The 23059-nt window shown below is 47.1% G+C and overlaps 1 protein-coding gene and 1 pseudogene across 1 annotated transcript in view; one reads left to right on the top strand and one right to left on the bottom strand.

Moving 5' to 3' along the window:
- Positions 1-23059, bottom strand: part of LOC144376373 (xyloside xylosyltransferase 1-like) — a 156577-nt gene that overhangs the window by 74823 nt on the left and 58695 nt on the right. Inside the window, 1 exon segment of the mRNA XM_078043912.1 lies at positions 2734-2866. Within this exon segment, the coding sequence (XP_077900038.1) occupies positions 2734-2866 (133 nt within the window).
- On the top strand, positions 7915-9811 carry LOC144375594 (SUMO-conjugating enzyme UBC9 pseudogene; annotated as a pseudogene).

Raw genomic sequence — 23059 nt, forward strand, 5'->3', positions numbered from 1 at the left:
GGTCATTGGAGGGCAAAGAATATAGGTGTGGGGTGAGTGGCCACCTCTGCAGGAACCCACCAGGAAAGAAGACAGGGCACGGGTCCCACAGACTGTGACGACCAAGACCAGGAGGTGGGGCTGAGGCTGCCTGTGCAAGAGAGGGGCCCTGCTCTACCTGTACTTGCATAAGCATGGCTTACTCTCCCCATTTCCCACCCTCTTTCTCCTCTAATCCTCCCTCCCACCCCTGCCAGGTGAAAATCCCAAAGCTGCAAATACTGATACCAGCCTTCTAGGATACAGGAGACTCCAGTTTTCTTGTGGAAAAAAGGCAAAAATACTCCATTCCTTGTCTGCTGCCAGCCTCAGCAAATAGTAACAATGCATACTTTAAAAGATACTTCCACAGAGCCAGTAGGTGACAGTAGTCTAGGACAGTCATTCCCAGCCTTAATTAGTAGAGGACTTTAGAAACAATTTGGAGGGGCAAAGGAAGGGTCACATAAAGGAGTTTGAATTTCTGTTCCTTCTGCAAGCCTGTGCCCTGTACAAAACATGCTTGGACGCTGCATGGTGGAGGGCTCCCAGTTCTCATGGTATCACCATAATAGTAACTGGCTCAATTTCATTTTAAATCCAAAATCTTTCAGATATTTCTTTTTGGAAGGCCAAATAATTAAGTTGATTTAAGTTGCACTGTTTCTAAAATCTAAAATAGAAATTCTGGCCAACATTATCTAAATTAAGTGTGATGAGGTTTCTAGGTGTTCTCTTGGATTACATGAGAAGATTCCCAACAGGAGCTCGCAGGCTTCCCTGCTCCATGGCACTTCAGTCAGCCCAGTCTAAACATGTCAGGGGACCAGGAGAAACTGAGCAAGTCCTGGGAGCTCATCTGCAGATAAGCAGCCTCTGGATACAGGGGAAGACAGGAGGGTCAGAAGGACTGAGACCACCAATGCCAGAGCTGAACAAGGGAGGTCCTGGAGCTCATCTGTTCCTCTGCTCGGTGGGGAAACCCGGACTCCTCATGCAGTGGCAGAGCTGCAACTAGCACCTAGGACTTTATGTCTAATGCCCCTATCACCTCCCTACATGGAATCTAGAACCCCAACACAAGATACTATTTACCTGAAGGTAAATTAAGATGGCAGCAATTTGCCTAAACCCCATCCTTGACCCTCCACTGCAGAACAAGAGTACCCTCCCCCCAGTGACTGTGGAGCACTTGGAAAAGGGTTATGTAAGGGAGGACAGCCCACAAGGCCCCAGGAATTATCAGCTCATTCAGAGGCCTTGCAGGAATTTCCTGTTATGTGATTTGAGACTTGCAACTAGCCACCACCAAGTGAAGGCTGTCTCTCCTTCCTCTCTCTCTTTTTTTTAAATTTAGTTATTGGTTCTTTTTAGTATACATGAAAGCAAAATATACTTTGATTAATTATAAAAGCAAGGAATATATCTTATTCTAGTTAGGATCCCATTCTTAAGGATGTACCTGATGGTGGGACTCACTGTGTTGTTTTCATATATGTACATGGGAAAATTATGTCAGATTCATTCCACTGTCTCTCCTTCTCCTATCTCTCCTCCGGGGTCACTGGAGCTTTGAGTCACTAGATGCCTGGGCCTGAAGATCTCTAGTGACTGGGCCTCTCTCTAGGAACGATGTCCACAGGGAGCCGTCACTGGAGGCTACCCAGAGAACAAGTAGCCTGCAAGCCCAGGGGACAGAGGAATCCCAGCTCTTTCTGAGAAACCTTGGGCAGCTCTGGCACTGGGTGAGGTGTCACTCTACCTGTTGGAGGATGAGTTAGCAACATGGAACCAAGGCCATGGGACTTAGTTTTCAACAATGCCTGCTTCTGCTCTTCCTCCCTCCCACCCGTAACTACAGTATATGAGCACACACAATACACAAAAGGGTAGGTGCCACATGTACATACCTACCCTGGTGGACAAATAAAGCACAATCCCTCTTATCCTCCCCCAACCACCCTGGCTTTGGGGATCTCTCCTTGGTTTTCCTTATAATTTTGAGCACTCGTGTTATGCACCCCCAAAGCCTGCCACTTAGTTCTGGCTATCATCGCCCGTAGCCACCACTGGCTCATTTTGTTGCTATCTAGCATTCAACTAGATGAACACATTTTATTTAGCGATTATGTTGTCTAAAACATATAAGCTGTTTTTAGTTTGGGACTATACAGAGAATATTCTTTAACACATCTGGCTCCCAGATGTGGAGTTTTTCTGTGACATGCACTTGACAACCAAACTCTGCCTCATGCAGAAGGCGCTTTCACCTAGGCCAGCTCATGCAATCAGTGTTCCCAGGAGATATTGCCTTTCCCTCCTCATAATGCCACCCATCAGTTCCCCCCCCCACCCCCGTCACGTATGAGAGGGGTCATGGCGATTCCAAGGCAAAGAAAGCCCAGTTGGTCACCAGAATGTAGGTTAAAACCTGACACCTCCTCTGCCAGCAAAGTTCAAGATCTTAAACTTCTGAGCTTAACCAGAACCAACAATTGAAACAACTGGGCTTTCCAGATGAAAAATGTCACAATGCCACCCAAAGTATCGGGGCAGCATCTCAGCTTAGGGGCCAAACTGCCTGCCCAGGCTATCCTCAGGAAGTAGGAATGTGTTCCCAAGGCCACAAGAGTGGGAAGAGTGCACACCGCAAACACCATCTCTGTGGGTGAAAGAAAAGAGGACAGGGTGGGGAGGGGTCTCAGCACTACCTACCTGTACACTGGCTGCATCTCTCTGGCTATGCCAATGATAGCACCTGGCAGGAAATTGTCAAACTCTTCAAACAACTCCCGGATGTTGGTCTTGTACTTTAGATCGAGGTCCAGTTGAATGATCCGCTGTATCTCTGGAGGAAGAAGAAAAAAAGAAAGAAAATAAGGCCAGGTGTGGTGGTGCACACCTGTAAGTCCAGAAACTCAGGAGGCTGAGACTGGAGGGTCACAAGTTTGAGGCCAGCCTCAGCAATTTAGTGAGATCTTTTCCAGTCTCCAGATATTTTGAGGGTGAGAAGAGGAGGGCAGCAGAGCTGATCCCAGGTAGAAGCACAGAGGCATGGCCAGTTCACTCTCTTGTCCTTCACCAGCCAAGCCTGATGGAGTTTGTGGCACTGGTGTCAGGAGGGGGCCAGACACTAGGCGGGCAGGGGCCCTGGCCTCCAGGGCAGACGGGCAGGTGCCTGCAAGCAGAGAGGAGCTAAAGCTGAAGCATGGACTAGAAGGGCCATGCAGATTCCTTAGAGGGGTGCCTGATGCTGAACGATACAGGAGAGCAAGTACTTGTACCAAGGAAAAGGACTGGCCCTGGGTCAGAACACATGAGCTCAAATTCCACTTTTGCTGCTCATTAAACCTGTGACCCTTGGAAGGCAGTTTTACTCTCTGAACCTCAGTTGCTTCATCTATTAAAATCAGGAGGGCAGTACTCATCTCATTGAGACAGGGAGCTGGAGGATGAGGTGGGTGTGAGAAATCTTACAGGCTCTAGGAATCCAGAGTCTGGACAGCAGGAGACTCACTAAGGCTTGAAGCAATCAAGGAAGACTTCCTGGAGGAGGACTTAGGCTGGGTCCTAAGCATGGGAAAGAAGAGGTTAAGTGAAACCCACACCCACTCTAGAACATCAGGGTTCGCCCTTTTGCTCCCTACCACCTTTTCTTGCCTGGCCAGTCATAGCATTACAACTCTCTGAGGACAGGCCACCCTCTGAGGATTGGGACCACATCTTTGGCATCCTGGCCTCCAACCATTGTTCAGGGTTTGGTATTCAGCAAACATTCACATGTGTTTTTGGAATTCAATAGCCAATCTCTAAATTAGTTCACACACACACACACACACACAAAAAAAAAATCACAGCTTATAATTCAAGAAAAACTGATTCATTTGTTCCTTGTTCTATTTTCCTCTGTGACGCAGAATCAAAACCTTAGCTGACATTCTACGTGACTCTTTTAGAAAAGAAAAAAGAAAAACATTATAGCAGATGAGAATCCAGGCTCAGGCCAGAGGAAAGCAAGAGGCTGCTGGGCTGCTCTGGCCCTCGCACAAGAGGGCAGGGGAGGGGAGCCGGAGCCCGCCAGGCAGACAGATGTGGATCCTGCTGCCTGCACACTGCAGCCCCCACAGGAGAGGAGTGAAAGGGCTGTTTTCCTTCCTGGACCTAAAAACAACAACAAGAGCGACAACCAAGGAGTCAGGGGAGAGCCTGGGAGTCTGGAGGTCTGGAAGCCTGTGCAGTGACTGCTGGCCTCGGAGACGCCGCCCTGAACAGGGGGAGGAGGAGAGACAAGCCTTGGCCAGAGCCTCGGGGCGCCTGCTGCCCTCTGAGGAGGCCCTGCACAGAGAGAGAAGGACCCCAGTGGAAGGACATGAGGAAAGGATGGGAAAGAATGCCCAGGAGTGAAAGCTGCAGTCACCAAGAAGTCATGGTAGACTGGTGGACCATCAAGGGCCAGCCATCTGGGGCTGGGGATACCCCGTGGCACACACATCTCCAGCCATTTATCTTCTTTCTTTGGGTCCATCCCATGCGCCAGGCTCCCACACCCAGGTTTCAGGCAGCTCTTACACATGGAAAAGCCGAGCCACAGAAAGTCCTAACGAGACAGGGACAGGAGAGTACACCCTCCCCGCAGAGAAATCCCATGGTCCCAGTTCCGCAGATAAGAAGGGTGAGGAATCAAGGCCTTGGGCCAGGACATGGGGCAGCTTTGAGGATCACAGTGGCAGTTCTGCAGTGTTGACAGGGTTATGAGAGCTGGGGAACCTCAGCCTCCTGGCCCAGGGAGTGCTTCCAGCAACAGCCGCAATGGCCACCCAGAAGAATCCTTTTCTCAAGGAGTTTCTCGGGGGCCAGCATCGCCCCAGCAAAACAGCTTATTTCCTATAATTGCCCAATATATTAAGCAGAGTTATTCCTTTTCGAAGATGAAAAAACAATGGCCCACGATCACACAAAAAGTCCATGTTGGAGTGGGGCCGCGGCTTCGGTCTGCTTGACTTGAAAGTCAGCACACTCCTTCAAGTGCATCCCAGTTCCCCTTCAGAGAGGTGCTAGGGAGACACACTTTGGCTCTGCTACCCCACACAGGGGTCCAGGGCTACCAGAAAGGGCCAGGGATGTTGAGAGACAAGAATAATTCTGGGCAGCAAGCTGGTCAAGTGTGGGTTTTCAGGAAAGTACACAAGGACTTTATGGCAATGTTGCTGTACCTAAAGAAGCCTCTGGTGGTAGGAGAAGACTCCGTCCACTTAATCCTAATGAAGCTCTTCATGGGAAGTGTCCCACACACCATGTGTACCCTTGGGCCTTTAAGACCACCTGAGTCCTATTTATTCTGCAAGCAGCAGCCTGAATGACTCCTTCCCTGGGTTGTCTGGGTTGGCCCTGGTCACATATTGTGACCTCTTCTTTGTGCCCCTGAATGGCTGCTGTCCCTAGCTGTTGCTCCCTGTGCACCTGCTCACCACTCTTGCACAGAGGAGGGGGATGTGCCAGGAGGGCAGAGCTAGAGACTTTAGATGCTTCCTAAAGACACCCTGCTCCCTCATCTCAGTAGATTCCTGTCATGTTTTAATGAACCTCTCCATAATTCGAGCACTTTCCCTGCCCTGTGCACACTGGCTGGAAGCGAATCCTGAAAGGTCCCAGGCAGCCTCAGGACCCAGGACTCGGAGGTGCGTTAACCGTACTTACAGTTCCTCATTCCTAGAGCACCATCCAGGAGCCTCTGCAGCTGTCAGCACCGATTCGGGGGGTGCTTCACCCAATGAGGTAACTGACTAGGAAGGAAAGCAGCCACAGCTCAACACAAAGAGACCCCTTCACCCTGATGTGAAAGGACAGGCCCAGGCAGGGGACAGAGATCGTTCCCTTTTATTCAGGGAGGCTAGAAGCCTCCCACAGAGCCTGTATTGTCACACAGGCATCTGTCCAGAAGGTATCCTTTTATGAACTATGAAATAAGATGCCAAGTTGTAACTGTCGACTGCTGAAAGGAGGGCAATGCTTACCAGGAACACTGCAATTCATTAGCATGAGACTGCTTAAAGGGACTTGTCCTCTGTTCTCTGGCCATGGTGAAGCCATCCCCATGAGGACTATACCTGGGCAGTTTTATTCATAATGATGAAGGTGCTCTGAGGTCAAATTAAGATTGCTGCAGGGAAGGGACAGTCATAGTGATGGCCCAGAGGAGATGCTGGTTGAAAGACAGCTGGTACAACGGCAGCAGGACCACTCAAATTTAAGGAATAAATGAATGTGATACTTGTTCCCAAAGCCAGGTGGAAATGATATCTATCATGCACAGGGAAGAATGTCTGAGAAAGGCAGACAAGACATCTACAAAACTCAAAATAATGGCCAGCATCCAGGAAGGACATGGATGGACATGGATGTGTACAAACAGAATAATCAAGAATGACAGATCTGAACAGACAGCCTGGTAATAACTAAGGCAATCTACCCATCTTACAGGTGGGGAACTGAGGACCAAAGAAAAAGAGGGGCTTGTCAGGGGTCACACAATCAAGTTAAGAGGCAAAGCTGAGCTGAGAACTCAGGTCTCTGACTCCCCAGCTGATGCTCTTGTGCTTATTAGACTTCAGCCCATCCTTTCAACATGGGCCATAAACTCCTGGACAGCAGAAAACATAATATTGTGGCCCAAAGGTGCCCAGCACAACCAGCTCATGAGGTATCCACATTATCAGCCCACACAAATGTCAACCTGAAGATAAATAAGGAGTGTAAAAGAAAAGAAGTGAGACGACTACACGGCTCACATCTCACAGCCAGTTCTCTGGAAAGAGAATGTTGTTCTCCCCATTCAACCTCAGGCAGAGATGCTAAGAAATGAACCAATCTTTACACTCCTCTAAGAACATACCTTGAGTTGTGTTAAACTCAAAGGAAGACAGGGGCCACATCTGACGCTGCAGACACTGAGTGGCCCCAGGAGTCACAGGCTCAGTGCCTGGAGAGAGACCCTCAGTCACCAAGAAAAAGATGCTTGTCATCCACCTCCGGGTTCCCTGTTCTAGTCAGACCTGTTTGTTTCTGGAAAAGTGTTTGCTGCAACGTCCAGTTAGTTACACCTTCTAACCAGCCCCTCACGGTTAGAAATTTTCTTATGCATTTGCTTAAATCGTATCAATAAGAGTGAAGCATCAATACATGCCAGAGGGAAGCTTTCCACGTGCAGGGTCAGTGCTGCATGGGCCCCTGGCATCGGAGGTGCACACTTGTGCTGAGCATTCTCCTTGGGTGAACTCCGCTGCCTACCACTGGCTGCCTGCCCTGAAGAGGACAGAACCACATGAGTTCCCCCGATGACAGTCTGGCAACCCACTGAAGTATGCCACCTGAAAGGGGGAAAAGGATCCAGGGCTCTCTGGTCTGACACATAATTCCACTTGTGCTTCAGCTCCAAGGGACAGAGTAGAAAATGTGGTCCCCACAATAAGGTGGAGGAGGGAAGAATTCACTGGATTAGACAAAGAGGAATAAAGAGAATGGAGGGGGGGTGGGAGTAGGAAAGACAGTGGAACGAACCAGACATAATTTCCCCATGTTCATATATGATACACGATCAGCATAACTCCACATCATGCACAACCATAAGAACGGGAAGTTATACTCCATGTATGTATGATATGACAAAATACCCTCTACTGTCATGTATGACTAAAAAGAATCAATAAGAAAATGCTATCCTTTCTTCACAAGGGGATGTGTCTGAGGCCCTGTAACGCCAGGCCCTGCTGGGGGGCACTGACCTGCAGAAGGCCACGTTCATGGCATTCATAAAAGCAGGGAGAGTCCCAATCCACATTCCTATCCAGAAACAGGCTGGGACAACTCATCAGCTTCCAATTAAATAAGCCACAAGGCATGTCATCTGACCACGCATGGAACTTCAGCCCGGGGTGAGTAATCAATGACACCGGAATACGAGCAGAACAAGGGAAAAAACCCCAAAGAAAAAAGACGCCTTTCCTTTCCCTCTCCTCCCTCCCCAGAAACAATCCCTGGCAGACACATCGTCTTAACACACAGAGAACAACATGTTCAGAAAAGGAAGAAGAGCAAGTGGGACGGTCACCCTGGGAAACAGGCAGGTTCCCCAGGCAGGCAGCTTGCTCCCTTTCTATCTTGAAACCGCTTCAGAGCTTCCCAGGGATAACTACATAACCCTTCAGAGGGTTTTCACTGGAGAACAGCAGCCCAAGCTTCCATGGGAGGGGAAAGGGTTTGAGAAGAAGGGGGAACGATGACAACACTGAGCTATGTGACTCTGGCGTCCTGATACAGCAGACCTGGAAGCAGCTGCCGGGAGAAAGGGCCTGTTTTCTCAGTGTCCACTTTGAAATACTGCAGCCATTTGCCACCTGCTTTATTGTACTCTGGAGCGTTTTAATTGCTGTTTGGCAACACCTCTGGCCTGCAGGAGCCAAAGGGCAAGTGGACGAGGCCGAGACTTCCCATGAGAGGCTCGTGACCCGAGAGAGGCTGTTTTGAGAACCACGGTTCCTGTGTGCCCCACCAGCTACACCAGGACGGCCCCACCCCTCAAGGGGCTCCGAGCACATGACGGATGGATGGCCTGCCACTGTGATCACAGGCTGGGCTGTGTCTGCAAGGGGATCTGTGTTTAGAATTGGCTGTGGTGGTTCTCACATCCAACAGGAAACTTGGGTGATTTCCCAACTGGCGCTGGCCCTGGCCCTGGCCCTGGCCCTCAAAGTGCCCTTCTCTATTCACTCTCAAATGGAAGGCCCAGCTGCAGGGCAGCTGGTGAACTATGGGAAGAGCGGCTCTGAAGGAACACAGCAAGAGACACCAAGAGTCCAAGGCTGTGGACACAGATTCCTGGGGCTCCTCCAGCCTGGTCAGAAAAGCACTTCCTCTCCAGGAGCAGGGAGAGGGTGTCTGTATGCCAGGGCCCTGCTGAGGGCTCCTTGTTTACTGACTCAGCTAATGAGTCTCCCCTGCACTTATGCTAGGGAATATGAGTACCTCCTACTTCCAAAGGAGAAACCTGGGGCTCAGAGAGGTTTGGCAACTTATCTAAGAAGGTCCAATAAGAAATCAATCATAAAAGTGCCTCACTCAACTGTTTGACCCATCACATACAAATTTTTGAGAAAAGTCCTCAGACATGTCTGAAGCTCCCTATTTAAATCCCATTATCTGAGACAAAGGGAACACCACAGCCTCTGCCCCTGCACTGTGCCAGGCCGTGGCCACCCAGGGACTTTGAACAAGTCGAGCATCGCCCTCAGCAGACTTGCCCAGGAGAGAAAAGCTTGGAGGAAGGACTATCCCTTTGGCTTTGTGGCTGTCCCAACTAAGAACCCAGATGGCACGAGGAACCTGATGAACTGGGAATGTGCCATCCCAGGAAAGAAGGGGACTCCGTGGGAAGGAGGCTTGTTCAAGCTGCGGATGCTCTTCAAAGATGACTATCCATCCTCACCACCGAAATGTAAATTTGAGCTATTGCTATTTCACCCGAATGTGTACTCTTCCGCTACAGTTTATCTGTCCATCCTGGAGGAGGACAAGGACTGCAGGACAGCCATCAGGATGAAGCAGATCTTATTAGGAATACAGGAACTTCTAAGTGAATTAAATATCCAAGACCCCACTCAAGCAGAAGCCTACATGATTTACTGCCAAAACAGAGTGGAATATGAGAAAAGGGTTCAAGCACAAGCCAAGAAGTTTGCACCCTCATAGACAGCGACCCTGAGGCGTCACAAAAGGAAGGGATTGGTTTGGCAAGAACACCTTTTGCAAATCTCAAGTCGCTTGTGCAGTTATGGGTTCCCTGGGAGGGTTGGGCGGGCAACATCTTCCATTTCCGCCACTGGCATGCAGTTCTCAATTTGCTAAATTGCCTCAGTTTTTCATACAGGGTCTCTTCCTTCAGTCTTTTGTATTTTTTGATTATTATGTAAAACTTGCTTTTATTTTAATATTGATGTCAGTATTTCAACTGCTGTAAAATTATAAACTTTTATACTTGGGTAAGCCCCTAGGAGCTAGTTCCTTTGCTTGGATGCAGGTATGCTTCACCATTCAGAGCTGTCCTAGCTTCCAGTGGGCTGTGTGGAAATCCCTGTCCCTCCCTCCCACACCCTTCTCTCAGAACCTGGCTGTTGCTAATGCGCCTCTGATCCAAAGTCAGCAGCATCTTGACCTGCACCCCTTCCTTTGTGTTTATATGGCATTTGTCTGTGTTGCTGTTTAGAATAAGCAAGCTGTTCATATATTTTTTAATCCCATTTTTTTAAAAACAAGAAAAGCTTCTGCATCAAAGGTGGAAATAGCAGAAAACTTCATGTCATCAATATGCATTAACTGAGACTTCTATGGACAGAGAAGGGTTCCCCATTCCCACCATCACCCCTCCCAAGACCCTCATTCTCAAGGATTTTGTAGACTACTGGGATTCCCCTTCATTGAACAGAAGCCAAAACCAAACTTCTGGAAAAGAAAGCGTAATGCCACAAATGTAAGCTGAAAGGAAATCTTTAATGACAACTGTCAACATGTATAAATATATCACACTCACAGAATCATCCAAATGCAATGCGAGGTTAGAATTATTATTTCTACTTGCCAAATGAGAAAACAGAGAAATTAAGTGTGGTAATCAAGGACACAGCTGGTAAGCAGAACACATACTCAAAGTACCAAAGCCCTGTGCTTGCTCTTCACCCCATGCTCTCCTGCCTTCCGGGTCCCTGGACGCCAGGATCGGGCCAACAGTCAGCTCTACAGGCTCCACTCAGCCCGGAAGTCCCTGCCTCCAGTGTGCTAATCTATGTTTTCCACATTAGCAGCTGGCCCACACCTCTGAGGGAGGGGGAATGCAAAAGGAAATGAAGCTCATAAGAATGATTTATGCAACCTGTTAGCAGTTCTGGTAAGAGGTTTGGGGCCAGGAGGTTGATATTAATGACCACAGGCAGTTTTATATATTAGCTATACAACAAAATCTTTCTTGCAGCCCTGCTCACCTCCTCTCAGAATAAATCATGGAAACTGTCAGCGATAGCTCAGCCATACTGTTGTTGCTAACTCTCAGCTCCTGTTTTGTGGATAAAACAAATTATTATGAAAAGATGTAATTTTTGCTGCAGAGTAAGGTGGGTCTCCTTTGTCAGTCTTGGCAACTTCAGTGACTAGGTGCAATCATCTGCTTTAGGATAGGATGGAACTCATTTATTCATTTATTTTGATCTTGGCTGGAAAACAAGGGATATATACATACAACACATAACATCCAGTCTAAATTTTCCTCTCCACTTACAGCTTATACACCTATTTATGAAGTTCAATTGTGCAAGGGAAGTGGGATTTTACATCTGAAAATCTTCCATTTCTATGCTATAGATGTCCATGGTCCCTGGTGGCCTTTTCACATGTCTCTCTGGTATCTGCCAGAGACTTTTTTCTTTTTGGTCTCCCAAACCTGGAGTTCCCCTTCCTATTTGGAACAGTTAGCCTGAGGTAGGCTGTTAGTCTTCAGGAGCCAGCTTTCTTTCAGACTTCTGGAGAAGGAAGCCATAGAACCCAATCTTCTTTGGGCTGAATTAACAGATGTTCTCTAAAGATGATTATACCACTGACCTGCCCAAACTGTAAGGGGTCAAATTCCCAACTCCCCATTTGAGGTTCTCTCTGAAGTCATGGGACTCCCATTTCTAACCTCCTGGGCCTGCTCTCTTTCCATTCTAAACACTCCCTCCCCAACACTGGCCCACCTACATTATGGATTTGTATGAAATTAGGAAAGCTAGCAAAGGTTTCCTCCTTATGCTCACAGGTCCTCATGCACACTGGTCAGTGTGCACTCCCAGCTCAGGAAATGAGTGTCAGCTCATTTGATCCTTAAAACAACCCCAGGGACAGAAGTATGCATGTGTATTGGGTTCAGCTGCATTTAACAGAACAACATGTAAAGTAACAATGGTTTGAACACATGTAAGACTGTGGCTAAGCCATTCAGGGAAAGTCTGGCTGCTCCACAGGTATCAAGGGTCCAGGCTCCTTCTGCCTTCCCTTTCGGCTGTCCTAGATCCAATTTCCATCCTTTGGGTCACCTCATGGGGCTCCTGTAGACTTGGCTGAATTCTAGGGAACAGAAAGGAGGAAGGACACCTCCGCCTGAGCCCTGCAACGAGGCAGGCCCTGTAAGCTGCCTTTCTGCAACTCTTCTGTCACAGTCTGGCTGGGCACAAAATCACAAGCCACTCAAACAGGAACAAACTTTATTTTTGAAACTCCCGCCAATGCCCTGTATGCTCCCGGGAAATATGCTGACCCACACCCATGGTGTTCTCCTGGGCCACACTACTCCAACAGGAAATCCCTCCTCCAGAATTCCCTCCTACCACACTTCCCCAACCAATGGGAACTCTCCAGGAATCCGTAGTAGGCCAAGGTGGACAGCAGGGGTCTAATATCCATTTGAATGCAGATCTTAACATAATCATATCATCTCAATGGCTTGCTGGCGTCACCTTTCAACCAAAAATGCCATGCATCATTACTACTTGGCTATGGCTCTTAGCACTTCAACACGTCTTCTTGTATCTGGCTACACAAAATTCAGTCACATGGTCATACCTAGCTGCAAGGGAAACTGTGAAGGACATTTTATGGCATAAAGCTGCCCCCAAATAAATGGGACTCACTGATAAATAAAAAAGGAGAAAGTTGACACAGAGCAGCAACTGCGGCTCCCCACTTCCCGGATAAAGAAATAGAAGTCCAAAGAGATTCCATGATCAATAATGGCAGAATAGGAACAAAGTCTGTGCTATCCAACCTACACCCAGACCCCTGTACCTTTTTCAAAGTCCCCTTGCAGTGGTGGAGCTGGACTCCTTCTGGTTTAGTCTCCCTGGGGACCTCCATTCAGCTCTTCCCATGCCAAGGTGGCCCACCAGTGAGATCCAGACCTGCCAGCCTGTCTCTCACCCCACAGGGCTCCTTTCCTCCCTCACTGCCTCATGCTTCTTACCCTGCCTTGCTCCCTGCACGGTGTTTCATGAGCTCTAGGCATGGTCATTTGTAAGAGGGTTCAAGTCAGAGAGGGCCAGATCCCAGTGAACTGGGCAGACCCTCAGTAGTATCACAACCCCCAAACTGTTTCTGCAATGCCCACAGGAGTTCTGTGAGCAGGATGCCTTGTTTGGGGACATCCACTCAAAGATGGCTGCTATCTCCTGAAACTGTTCTGATGGCAGACCCTATTCCATGCTGACACTGAAAACACATTTCCTGCAGCTGCCTGGTTGTGTGCATGGAAGCTCATCTATAGACCTCTAACTACAAATACCTCAGCAAGTACTCACAGCTGCCTTTCAATGTTCTAGCACCTTGGCGACCTCTTTTACATCTCCAATATTTCTATATTTTGGCAGCAGTTCTTCTTGGTGCAAACTATGAATTTGCCATTTTATTTTAGTATTGAGCTGCCTGTTCCTTCCACCCAGCAGACACATCCTCCTCCAAATTGTCTTGCAGTCCACCACAATCTTCACACTCAAGGTTAAGGTCTCTTCTGCCTCCTCCAGCTGAGAACAGTTGCAGGACCTATAGGCAAGAGAGTGGTGTGTAGCACTGACATCCTTCCAGTGACGAGAGCTGCCTTCTGGCAGGTCCCTAACCACTGTCAAGGACTGGGACCACATGGAAGCAGCAGAAAAGTGGGGCTCCACACCATTCCTGGTGCTCAAAAACCCACATCAGCAACTTTCAAGGAGAAAACCCAGAGTTTCCACTTTATGAACCTGGACATGCCTCTCTGCACCTCAAATGCAAAGAACTACCCATTCACAGATCTTTTGTAGCAAGAGGAAAAATACAGTGGTCATCTATTCAGTGGCAATACCTATCCCTGACCAGTCAGGGGTCAAAGAGTTCTTCAGGTTTCCATGTCTTTTGCCAAAATGTCATGTTATAATATTAATTTTAATGTGAATTTTCAAAAAAGGATGAACTATTTACCATTATTGATAAAATGATGAAGTACCTCAATGCCAGGCATTATGCTTTTACATCTTACCTCAAATAATCTTCTCAGGTTGGGTTTAATGTCCCCATTTCACAGTTTCCTCTCTGGGAGATACACCAACACTTCACTGCTAGCCTCCCTGTCTACTGAGGCCCAAGCAGCCCCTCCTGTTAGGAGTCTGAAGAGAACAACACAAGGATTGAGGAAATCAAGGACCTGGCCCCTGTGCTGGGTGCCCAGTCTCTCATCTTCACTCAACACATGAGTTGCTTTCCTATGAAGTATGCTCCCCATTCATTTCCACCAAGAAACCTCCTTCCAGCTTTTCCCCATAACAGTTCACAACTGAAAAGATTCTGTCTACCAGATTGCATGTGAGCACTAGTTAATTCGTTTCCTTATTTTAATTAAACTTTTAAAGTTTATTTAGTTTTTCTTTTATTTTAATCAAATAAAGCTTACTTGCTTTGATTTTAATTAAAGACTTAAAAGTATAATGTCAAAGTGACAAAACTGCAGCTGAAAACCAAAGGGGAAAAAAGCCTGGTACAGCGGCACATGCCTGTCATCCCAGCAACTTGTGAGGCTGAGACAGGATGACTGCAAGCTTAGTGAGCTAAGTTGCTGAAACTGGCCTTGAACTTGCAGTCTCAAAATAAAACTTTAAAAGAAAAGGCTGGGGATGTAGCTCAGAGGTAGAATCCCCCTGGATTTAATCCCCAGAAGAGAGAAAGTAACCAAGCTTTTAACTCCTAAGTATTTCAGCATGCACTTCCTAAGAAATGAGGACACTTCCTTCCATGACAGTAGCACAACACCAAAACTGATGCACACCAGTATCTCATCACTAGTCCTATTCAAATTTTGCCAGTTGTCCAAAAACAAAAACAAAATTTCTGGTCCAGGATTGCAAATAGTTGTCACATCTCAATAAGTCCCCAATCTTTCCTAGTGTTCTGCCAACTGGGACAACTTAAGGAATTAGGGCCAATTACTAAGTAAAAGGTCCCTTGATTTGGGTTCACCTAAAGTGTCCTTATGACTGGGTCTGGGTCAGGCATCTATCAGGAAACTACAGAAGCTGTTGTGTTTGGATGTGAGGTGTCCCCCAAAAGTCCTATGATCATGCAGGTTCAGAAGTGAAATGACTGAATTGTGGGAGCTTGATATAATGAGACCATCCTGGTTTGAATGGACTGGCTGCTGGTAACTGTGAGGAGGTGAGGCATGGCTAGAGGAGGTGGGTCCCTGGGGGCTGCCCTGAAAGGGTGCATCTGCCCTATGGTGCACATACATCTCTCCCCATCCACCCACCTCTCTTTCTCTCTCTCCTTCTCTGCTTCCTCGGACCCAGAGCAAATAAGTTGTGGACTGAGACCTCTGAAACCATGAGTCCCAAAATAAACCTTTCCTCCTTTAAGCTGTTCTTGATGGGTGTTTTGGTCACAGAGATGCAAAGGCAACAGACACAGGAGCCATGCAGTGTTCTCTGTACCCCACCTTACTTCTTAGGAGGCACACCCTGTCAGTGTGCCACAACACTGAGGATGTTAGTGTTGATTCCTGTTACTATTTTTCTCTTTGTAACAACAGTATTTTGTGGGCAAATGCTTTGAGATTATGACAATACCCTATTCCTCAACAAAGTTACCTGCTTCCTTGATGTCCATTGATGATTCTTGTCAAAATAAAAGATTACTAGGATGGTTGCCTATTGGTGACTTTAAGATGCTTTTGTTCCTACCAAAGTTTATGAGCTGGCATCCTACTGTAAAGCAAAGCTTTCAGGGATCCTCCCTTATGGCAGGCTGCACCAAGCAAAAGATTCCCTGACTGGGAGGTTCTGGTGCTGCCTAAAAGGGAATTGGGCAAGGAGGGAGCATAGAGTTGCTGATGCCGGGGCCTCGTGCCCATCATTTGAGTCGTCAGGGTGCCAATGACCCTCTTGGAAAGTCTCCAGCCACCCCAGGCTATTCTTAAGTCAACTAATAATTAAGTGGGGCAGAACTGTCCATCAGGGCCACTTCTTAGAAGGCAGAACACTTCCTTTCCCCGTACTTATTTTTTTAAACAAGTTACGCAAGGGGCTCTATCTTATTTAATGAAATGGCCTTTGGTAATTTAGACAAGTGAGAGTATGGTTAGAGCCCTGGCTCACAGGCCTAGCTTTACGTCCACCTATGGGTAAGCCACTTCCCCTGGGCATCAACTGTCCCAGACCAGTAAGAGAAAACAGATGCTCTTGGCAACCCTTCCCAGGCCCACCATCCTATAATTCTGAACAGAGGTGGACTTTCCCCCATGCTCACAACAACCCCTGCCTGTTCTCAGAACAGCACTGATCATATCTGGCACAGCAGACAGCACTGTACTGACCTCACCTGTACCCAGACTTCTTTTTTTTTTTTTTTAAGAGAGAGTGAGAGAGGAGAGAGAGAGAGTGAGAGAACTTTTAATATTTTATTTTATTTTTTTAGTTCTCAGCAGACACAACATCTTTGTTGGTATGTGGTGCTGAGGATCGAACTCGGGCCGCACGCATGCCAGGCGAGCGCGCTACCGCTTGAGCCACATCCCCAGCCCATGCCCAGACTTCTCTACAGCCAAGTGGGCCATGAAGCCCCTACTGTGTACAAGCACCACACCAACTGCAAAGTTTCAGAATGAATGACATCCTGCCTAGTCTCAAAATGCAAATGCTGCAGGACTTTCATCATCTATTCTCTGACACTGTTTCAATCTTTTCTGGCCCAGATGGGGGCATGCCTGTCCACAAGTCACCCAGCAAACATGGGGAGAGTCTGCTCATGGGGCGAGCGATAGAGCTGCATAGAGAGGACCATGGCCGTGGAAGGTGGCCCATGGCCATCAGGGGTCTGTGCCTGCCTTATGACTGAGCAGCCATGGTCCCCCTGATGGTTCTACAGATCATCAGGCTTAACTGGTGGAGTCTCATGTGGATGCAGCTGAGGCTAGAGTTACTGAAAGACTCATCCAGGCTGGGCATCTAAGATGACAATGCACATCACTAGCAGTTGATGCTGGATGTCAGGGAGGGGCTCAGCTGCACTGCCAACCAAGTGCTTTCATGTGGGCACTCCCTGGGGTTTGGGCTTCCTCCATCATGGCAGCTGGGTTCCAGAGGAAGTTTGCCAAGAACAAGTGTTCCAAGAGACACAGGCTGAAAGCCCGGAAGTCCTGCAGTGTGACTTCTACTATATATTATTTGTCAAAAACAAGCCACAGAGCCAGTCCAAATTCAGGGAGAGGGAACTATACAAAGGTGGAATACTGGGAGGCATTGTTCATTAGGAAGTCATCTTTGTAGATTACCCTTGCCCCATAATGGAATTATTTTAAGTTTTTTTAAGATTATTTTAAGTTTTTTCTTCATACTTGTCTGAGTTTTCTACCACACACACACATTTTTATAATCATAATAAATAAACCTGTGCATATGGATTCTGGGAATAGAGCCCGGTGCCTAGAAATAAATTAATGCATAGAAATAAATTAATACCTGAAACTTTATAATATTGTAATATATATGATTAACAGTGTGTCAAATATGTTAATGTACATGTTTATGTGTATCTATATAAACACACATAAGACTAGAAGAAAATATGCTACATCACTGTGATAATTGTGCAATTATTTTTTAATATTTTGCTTTTTTTCCAAATGGCTATGTGCTACTTTTAAATATAAAATATTTTAAAAAGAATTAGTTAATTACCACATAGAAAATGCCTATTTTTAAGCCACATATATCAGATTTAAGGCACTTTACCAGGACCTCAACTTTCTGTAGGATTCCTTCTCCAGGTTTCCAGAGTTACCCATTTTTATAATCATTTTCCTCAGTCAAGACCATCTAAAAACTTCTGTCTCCTTCCTGCTTCAACCCAAAATAGTTTAATGGGCTTCCAAATGCATTTTTCAAAGAAAACAAAAGCAGCACACTGGGAGTTCCTTCCACCTGATTTCTTTTTCCTGTCATTTATTTCTGTCATTAATTGTGCTTGTGCTCCATTTTGCCCTCTCTCCTCCAGCCAAGACTGCGGCAATGACAGACACATTGAGGCTCTGAACAGATTGAGAAAACCCTCAAGTCTACTGGAACGAGTGTTTCTCCCAGAGGCCGCTTTGTAGATGCACAGCACAAGGTCCAAGGGATCTAACAAAGAGAGGGCAGCCACAAAGACAGGTGAGGAGAGATAAAGACACCAAGAAGTTCTGTCATCCTCTGTGTCCCTGGAGGTGGTCCAGGCAAGTAATCTCCTCCCATCAGACTTCAATGACTGTCAAACTCACCACAGACAAGGAAGATTACTAAAAATACAGAGACCAGCTAAACCAAAGGACACAGGTGAGCCTTCTGGAAGAACAGAGGATCTGGGAAGGAGATGCCACAGGTGGGCCTGAATTCACCTGCTAATGCCTGTCTTCCCAAAGGAGGGCAGATTCTGATAGCCAGGCACCAGCTCCATTTGCAGAGTTCTCAGGCACGCATGCTCTGGGAGCCCAGGGAGGCACATCTGTGGAGTCAGTCTGCTATTTTTACCCAGTTACTTTCCAACCATGAACCCACACTTCAAATTTCATTGTTTTGGATGGATTAAAAAATCTGACTTGGCCTTTCTTGTGGTTTAATATCCTGCATTCCTGTATGAAGGAAAAACCTCCCATTTCTATGGAAATAAATGACAGTTCTTGGCAGGCTGGAGTCCTGAGTATTGGTATCTTGACTGTCTCTAAACTTACACTGCTCTGAGCAACAGGGGTGCCAAGACCCACGTCTTCTCTCCTCCACCACAGCAGCTAGAGGAGCTGAACAAATCTTAAAGGGATTTCCAAATTATTTCAGTGGTAAGATCGGGCTGACCATGTTGTCATAAACACTGGACATACATTAAAAGAAAAAGCAGTGCTCCTTTTTTGTGAAAACCGGTTTGAGTTTGGTTTTCTGTTTAAAACTGTCACCTCTGTTCAAGTCCTGAGTCCAGTTGTGATTGATGCTTGGTAACTTCCATTCTTGTAATATAAACAAAGCCTGTCAAAAGCACTACTAGCTCTGGCCAAGCTGTGATTTTCTACTTTGGAACTGTATACTTCTGCATCTCATGACAGGTGTGCAATGCGGCCACAAAAACAGAAAGGAGAAGTTGCTAGAAGGGTTCTATTCAGAAGGAAATACCCCACCACCACCCCCAGAAGGAGAAGATGCTAGAAACATTCTGTTCAGAAGGAAACCAAGAAGCTGACAGCTGGGCACTACAACCCCAAATTTTCTACTGATCCAAGGGAAGTTCCAAGCCAGATCCTCTGAGTGAGCATTTCAACAACAGGGCACAGGGCCAGTGACAGCCTGCATGGTTCTAAGACACCAAATGCCTTTCCTGCTCATGACTGTCTTTGCATGCTTTCAATCAGATGTTTATCATCCTCCTGTGCAACAGGCAACTGTTCATGCCCCTGCAGATAAGCAGGGATGAGACAGGCAAGGGCCTTGCTTTCCTGCAACTTAGAGACTAGACAAGATGACTTTAGAGAACAGCAAGTGCTATGGAGAAAATGAAATGGAATGCAGGGCGATACTGTGAGGGCTGCTGACAGGGAAGTTGGGCAGACAGGGAAGGAAGGGCTTTCCCAAAGGTGACACCTGAGCTGAGATCTGAATGATGGAGACACAAGAGCAAAGATCTGGGGAAAGAGAGCACAAAGGGTACTATGCATTTAGCATATTCAAGCAAAAAAAATAAGGAGGGTAATAGCAAGAGAGGCACAGGGGTGAGCAATGAACAGAGGAGTGAAGCTGTGGCTGGAGAGCGAGCAGCACCCAACCCAATGAGGGGTTCTGGGAGCAAGGAAGAGTGGTTTGGTGGCCTTCCAGGCTGATTGATGCCCCCACTTTGGTGATTTGGCACCTCTCCTGGCCTTTCTCCCAAACTAGGTGAACAACTGGGAGACCCCACTGGGCACTCTGGCTCTCTAGGCTCTGCTCCCCAGGATGATGGTGCTCAACTTGAGAGATGACACAGAGCTCTCCTATTTAGGGGACTGGGTCTTCCTGCACTTTGGTCCTGACTTCTGTGAGACCATTCCATTCTTATTCTTTTAGGACTTTTCACAAATGCTGATATAAACACTGATTTGCTTGTTTATTTATGGTTGGCCTTTCCCATGAAACTATAAACTCCATCAGGGCTTGGAATATGCCAAGTAACAATGTTTCGTTAACAAGGGAGGACAAAGGGTGGTCTCAAATGACTGTAATGAGCCAAAAAATTCCTAACCCCTAGTATTGTATTTTCCATGTTTGGTATGTTTAGATACACAAATACTTACGACTGTGCTACAATTGCCTACAGTACTCAGTGCAGTACCCTGCTGCACAGGTTTGTGGCCTAGAGCAACTCACAGCCTAGGTATGTGGTCGGCTACACCATAGAAGTTTGTGTAGGTGCACCTGATGTTTGCCTGGCAAAATTGCCTGATGATATATTTCTCAGAATGTACTCCCAACACCAAGCAATACATAACTGTACTTAGCCCAGTGCCGGGCACATTCAACAACTATTATTTTTAAATTGGAGGAAATATGAGACTCTTTCAAAACCAGATCTACATGGTAAGGAGCTACCCCCACTTAAGAAACGTAGTATGTTATGGGGCAATCATTTAAAAAAATGCTTTAAGGCAATCAGACTGTGTTCTTGGGAGCCTCGGAGGTGGACTATCACACACTGCCAGGGAAGGGGTTCCAGAGAAGCACACGCAGGGTGCAATCCTCAGCCTGAGTCCTGGGAACATAAGGGACAAAGCCATTCCAGTACTAAGAGAGCCCGCAGGTGGACAGCACAAGTGAAGCCATCCAGTGGAAAAGGAAGCTGCCTGGCACTACAGCAAGGTCCTGGACACCCCTGGCCAGGGTCACTGGGGGGTGGGGGTGCCAGCCTGCCGACCAGAATTGAAAGCATTTTAAATTTTTATAAGCAGGGTAGCAATGCACAGTTAAGCTCCAGCCCTCTAGACAGGAACAGACAGAAGAAGCCACCAAGAGACATGCATAAGGCAGAACAAGTGAGATAGTGACAGTCTGTCAGGGGAATGAGGATGAAGGGAAATCTCTGACTATTTCTTTGTTTCCAGCTCAGACCACCCACAATTTGCCAAGATTTGGAAAGGGTAAGTTGGGGAGGGAAGACAATCAGCTGTGTGTTGGATAAGTTGGCTTTGACACACCTATCTGATACTCAGATGGAGATGCCCAGGGACAGTGAGGATATGGGTGTGGACTTATTATAATCAGGGTTCAGGTAGACATGGTAGTAGCAGATGTTACTAGTGTTCACTGACACCCCTTTCTCCTGGTCCTTGCAGTTAGGTGACCATACGATTAGTTCCTGGCAAGTGGACTGGAAGCAGACGTGATGGGTGTAACTTCTGCATCTTGTCAGTAAGAATCCACTGCAGAAGTTCAAGCATTCTTCTCCTGGACCATGTGCTCCAGATGGCATGACCACAAATGGAAGTGGCCTGTCTCCCTGGGTCATTGCTTGAAAGGTGCCTACAGAGTCACTTCACCAGAATGAAATTTGCTTGGAAAAAAAATACACATTAAGCCGCTGGGATTTCAGAGTAGATCTGTTGTTACAGCCCAGCCTAGCCTAGACTTCCTATTACAGAGGTCACCAGTGTATGGGGAACCACTGAAGTCTAAGATGGATAAGGAGAGCACACACCTTAAAGTTGGAATAATTTTAATGAGTTTTTTAAATAAGAGCCACCCTTCAGTAATGACCTGTAAAGGGGGAAGAGGCACCCTTGCCGACTCTAGGATGCATATCATAATCTTGGTTGGAAGAGGGCTATACAAAATGTTTGAAATTGCCTCTCCAGGAAATTCTGATATCTGTATGCTCATCCTTATCTGAAAATAACTGGTAAGAAATTAGAGAAGAAGCAGATCCTGACTGCTAATCCCAAATCTATTACTCAGACTCAAACACAACCCACAGTGTGCACCAGCAGTATGCCCCTCCCTGACTTCTGATACACCCCAGTATTATCTGATTAATTTCTCCTGTTTATTAATCCCCCTGTCACCCCCCATTTCTTCCAATGTCAATGAGGCAGCAGGGCTGGGGCAGAGCGTGACTTTAATTTGTATCTCACAACACAGGCAGCTCTCTCCCTTATGCCTACCTGACAACCCCCAACAAGTTTGATGTTAGAACTGACAATAGGAATAGCTCAATAAGAAGATGCAAAAGTCACTGTTTCCACAGCAACACTGCTGACCTCATAGAGATCACGCCTCCAGGGTCTGCTGGGAATGGGTTGGGAGGTGAGGACAAAACCAATGGAATCCACTGCAGAAGTGGGGCCAATTTCCAGGCCTGAGGACAGCTGATGTCCCTCTCCAGCATGTCAAGAATGCCATCTATACACCAGCATGCTCAGCCAGGGTTCTCCTGTCACAGGTTTTGTCCCTATGTCAGGCTACAGCACATACTCTCCCGCCAGCCAGACTTCTTCTCACCCTCTGTAGATTTTCCACATAGAATTACTTGACCCTCACACTCCACTCCGGGGACAGTGAGCTCCACAAAGCCATGTGCTAGTCTTGCCCATCTTTCATTCCAGGAACTATTTTAAGATGACCTTGAACGAATTCAGGACTCTATCTTGAGCCTTGTACTGTTCACCAAGCACTTGTTAGAAGAAACAGACCTACTAGGCCTGCCAAGGTCATGAGCAGAGACACAGGACAGTAAACAAGGAATGTGAGGAGTCAGCCTCTAACAACCTGGGAAGCAGGATCCAGGGGCCAATCCAAACTTGGTGACCTTCAACAGGGGGTGAGCCTGAAGCCCTGCCGTGACAGCATGCTACCTGATCACTCAGGTTCATGGCCAAGAGACTGGCCTCAGTGGTAGCTTCAAAAATGAGGAGATAGAAATGGTGTCTACCTTGACTTGGGAACTGGTTACAGGAGTC

The sequence above is a fragment of the Ictidomys tridecemlineatus genome, chromosome 3 (assembly GCF_052094955.1).
Source record: "Ictidomys tridecemlineatus isolate mIctTri1 chromosome 3, mIctTri1.hap1, whole genome shotgun sequence".
In the NCBI taxonomy this organism is placed as follows: domain Eukaryota; kingdom Metazoa; phylum Chordata; class Mammalia; order Rodentia; family Sciuridae; genus Ictidomys; species Ictidomys tridecemlineatus.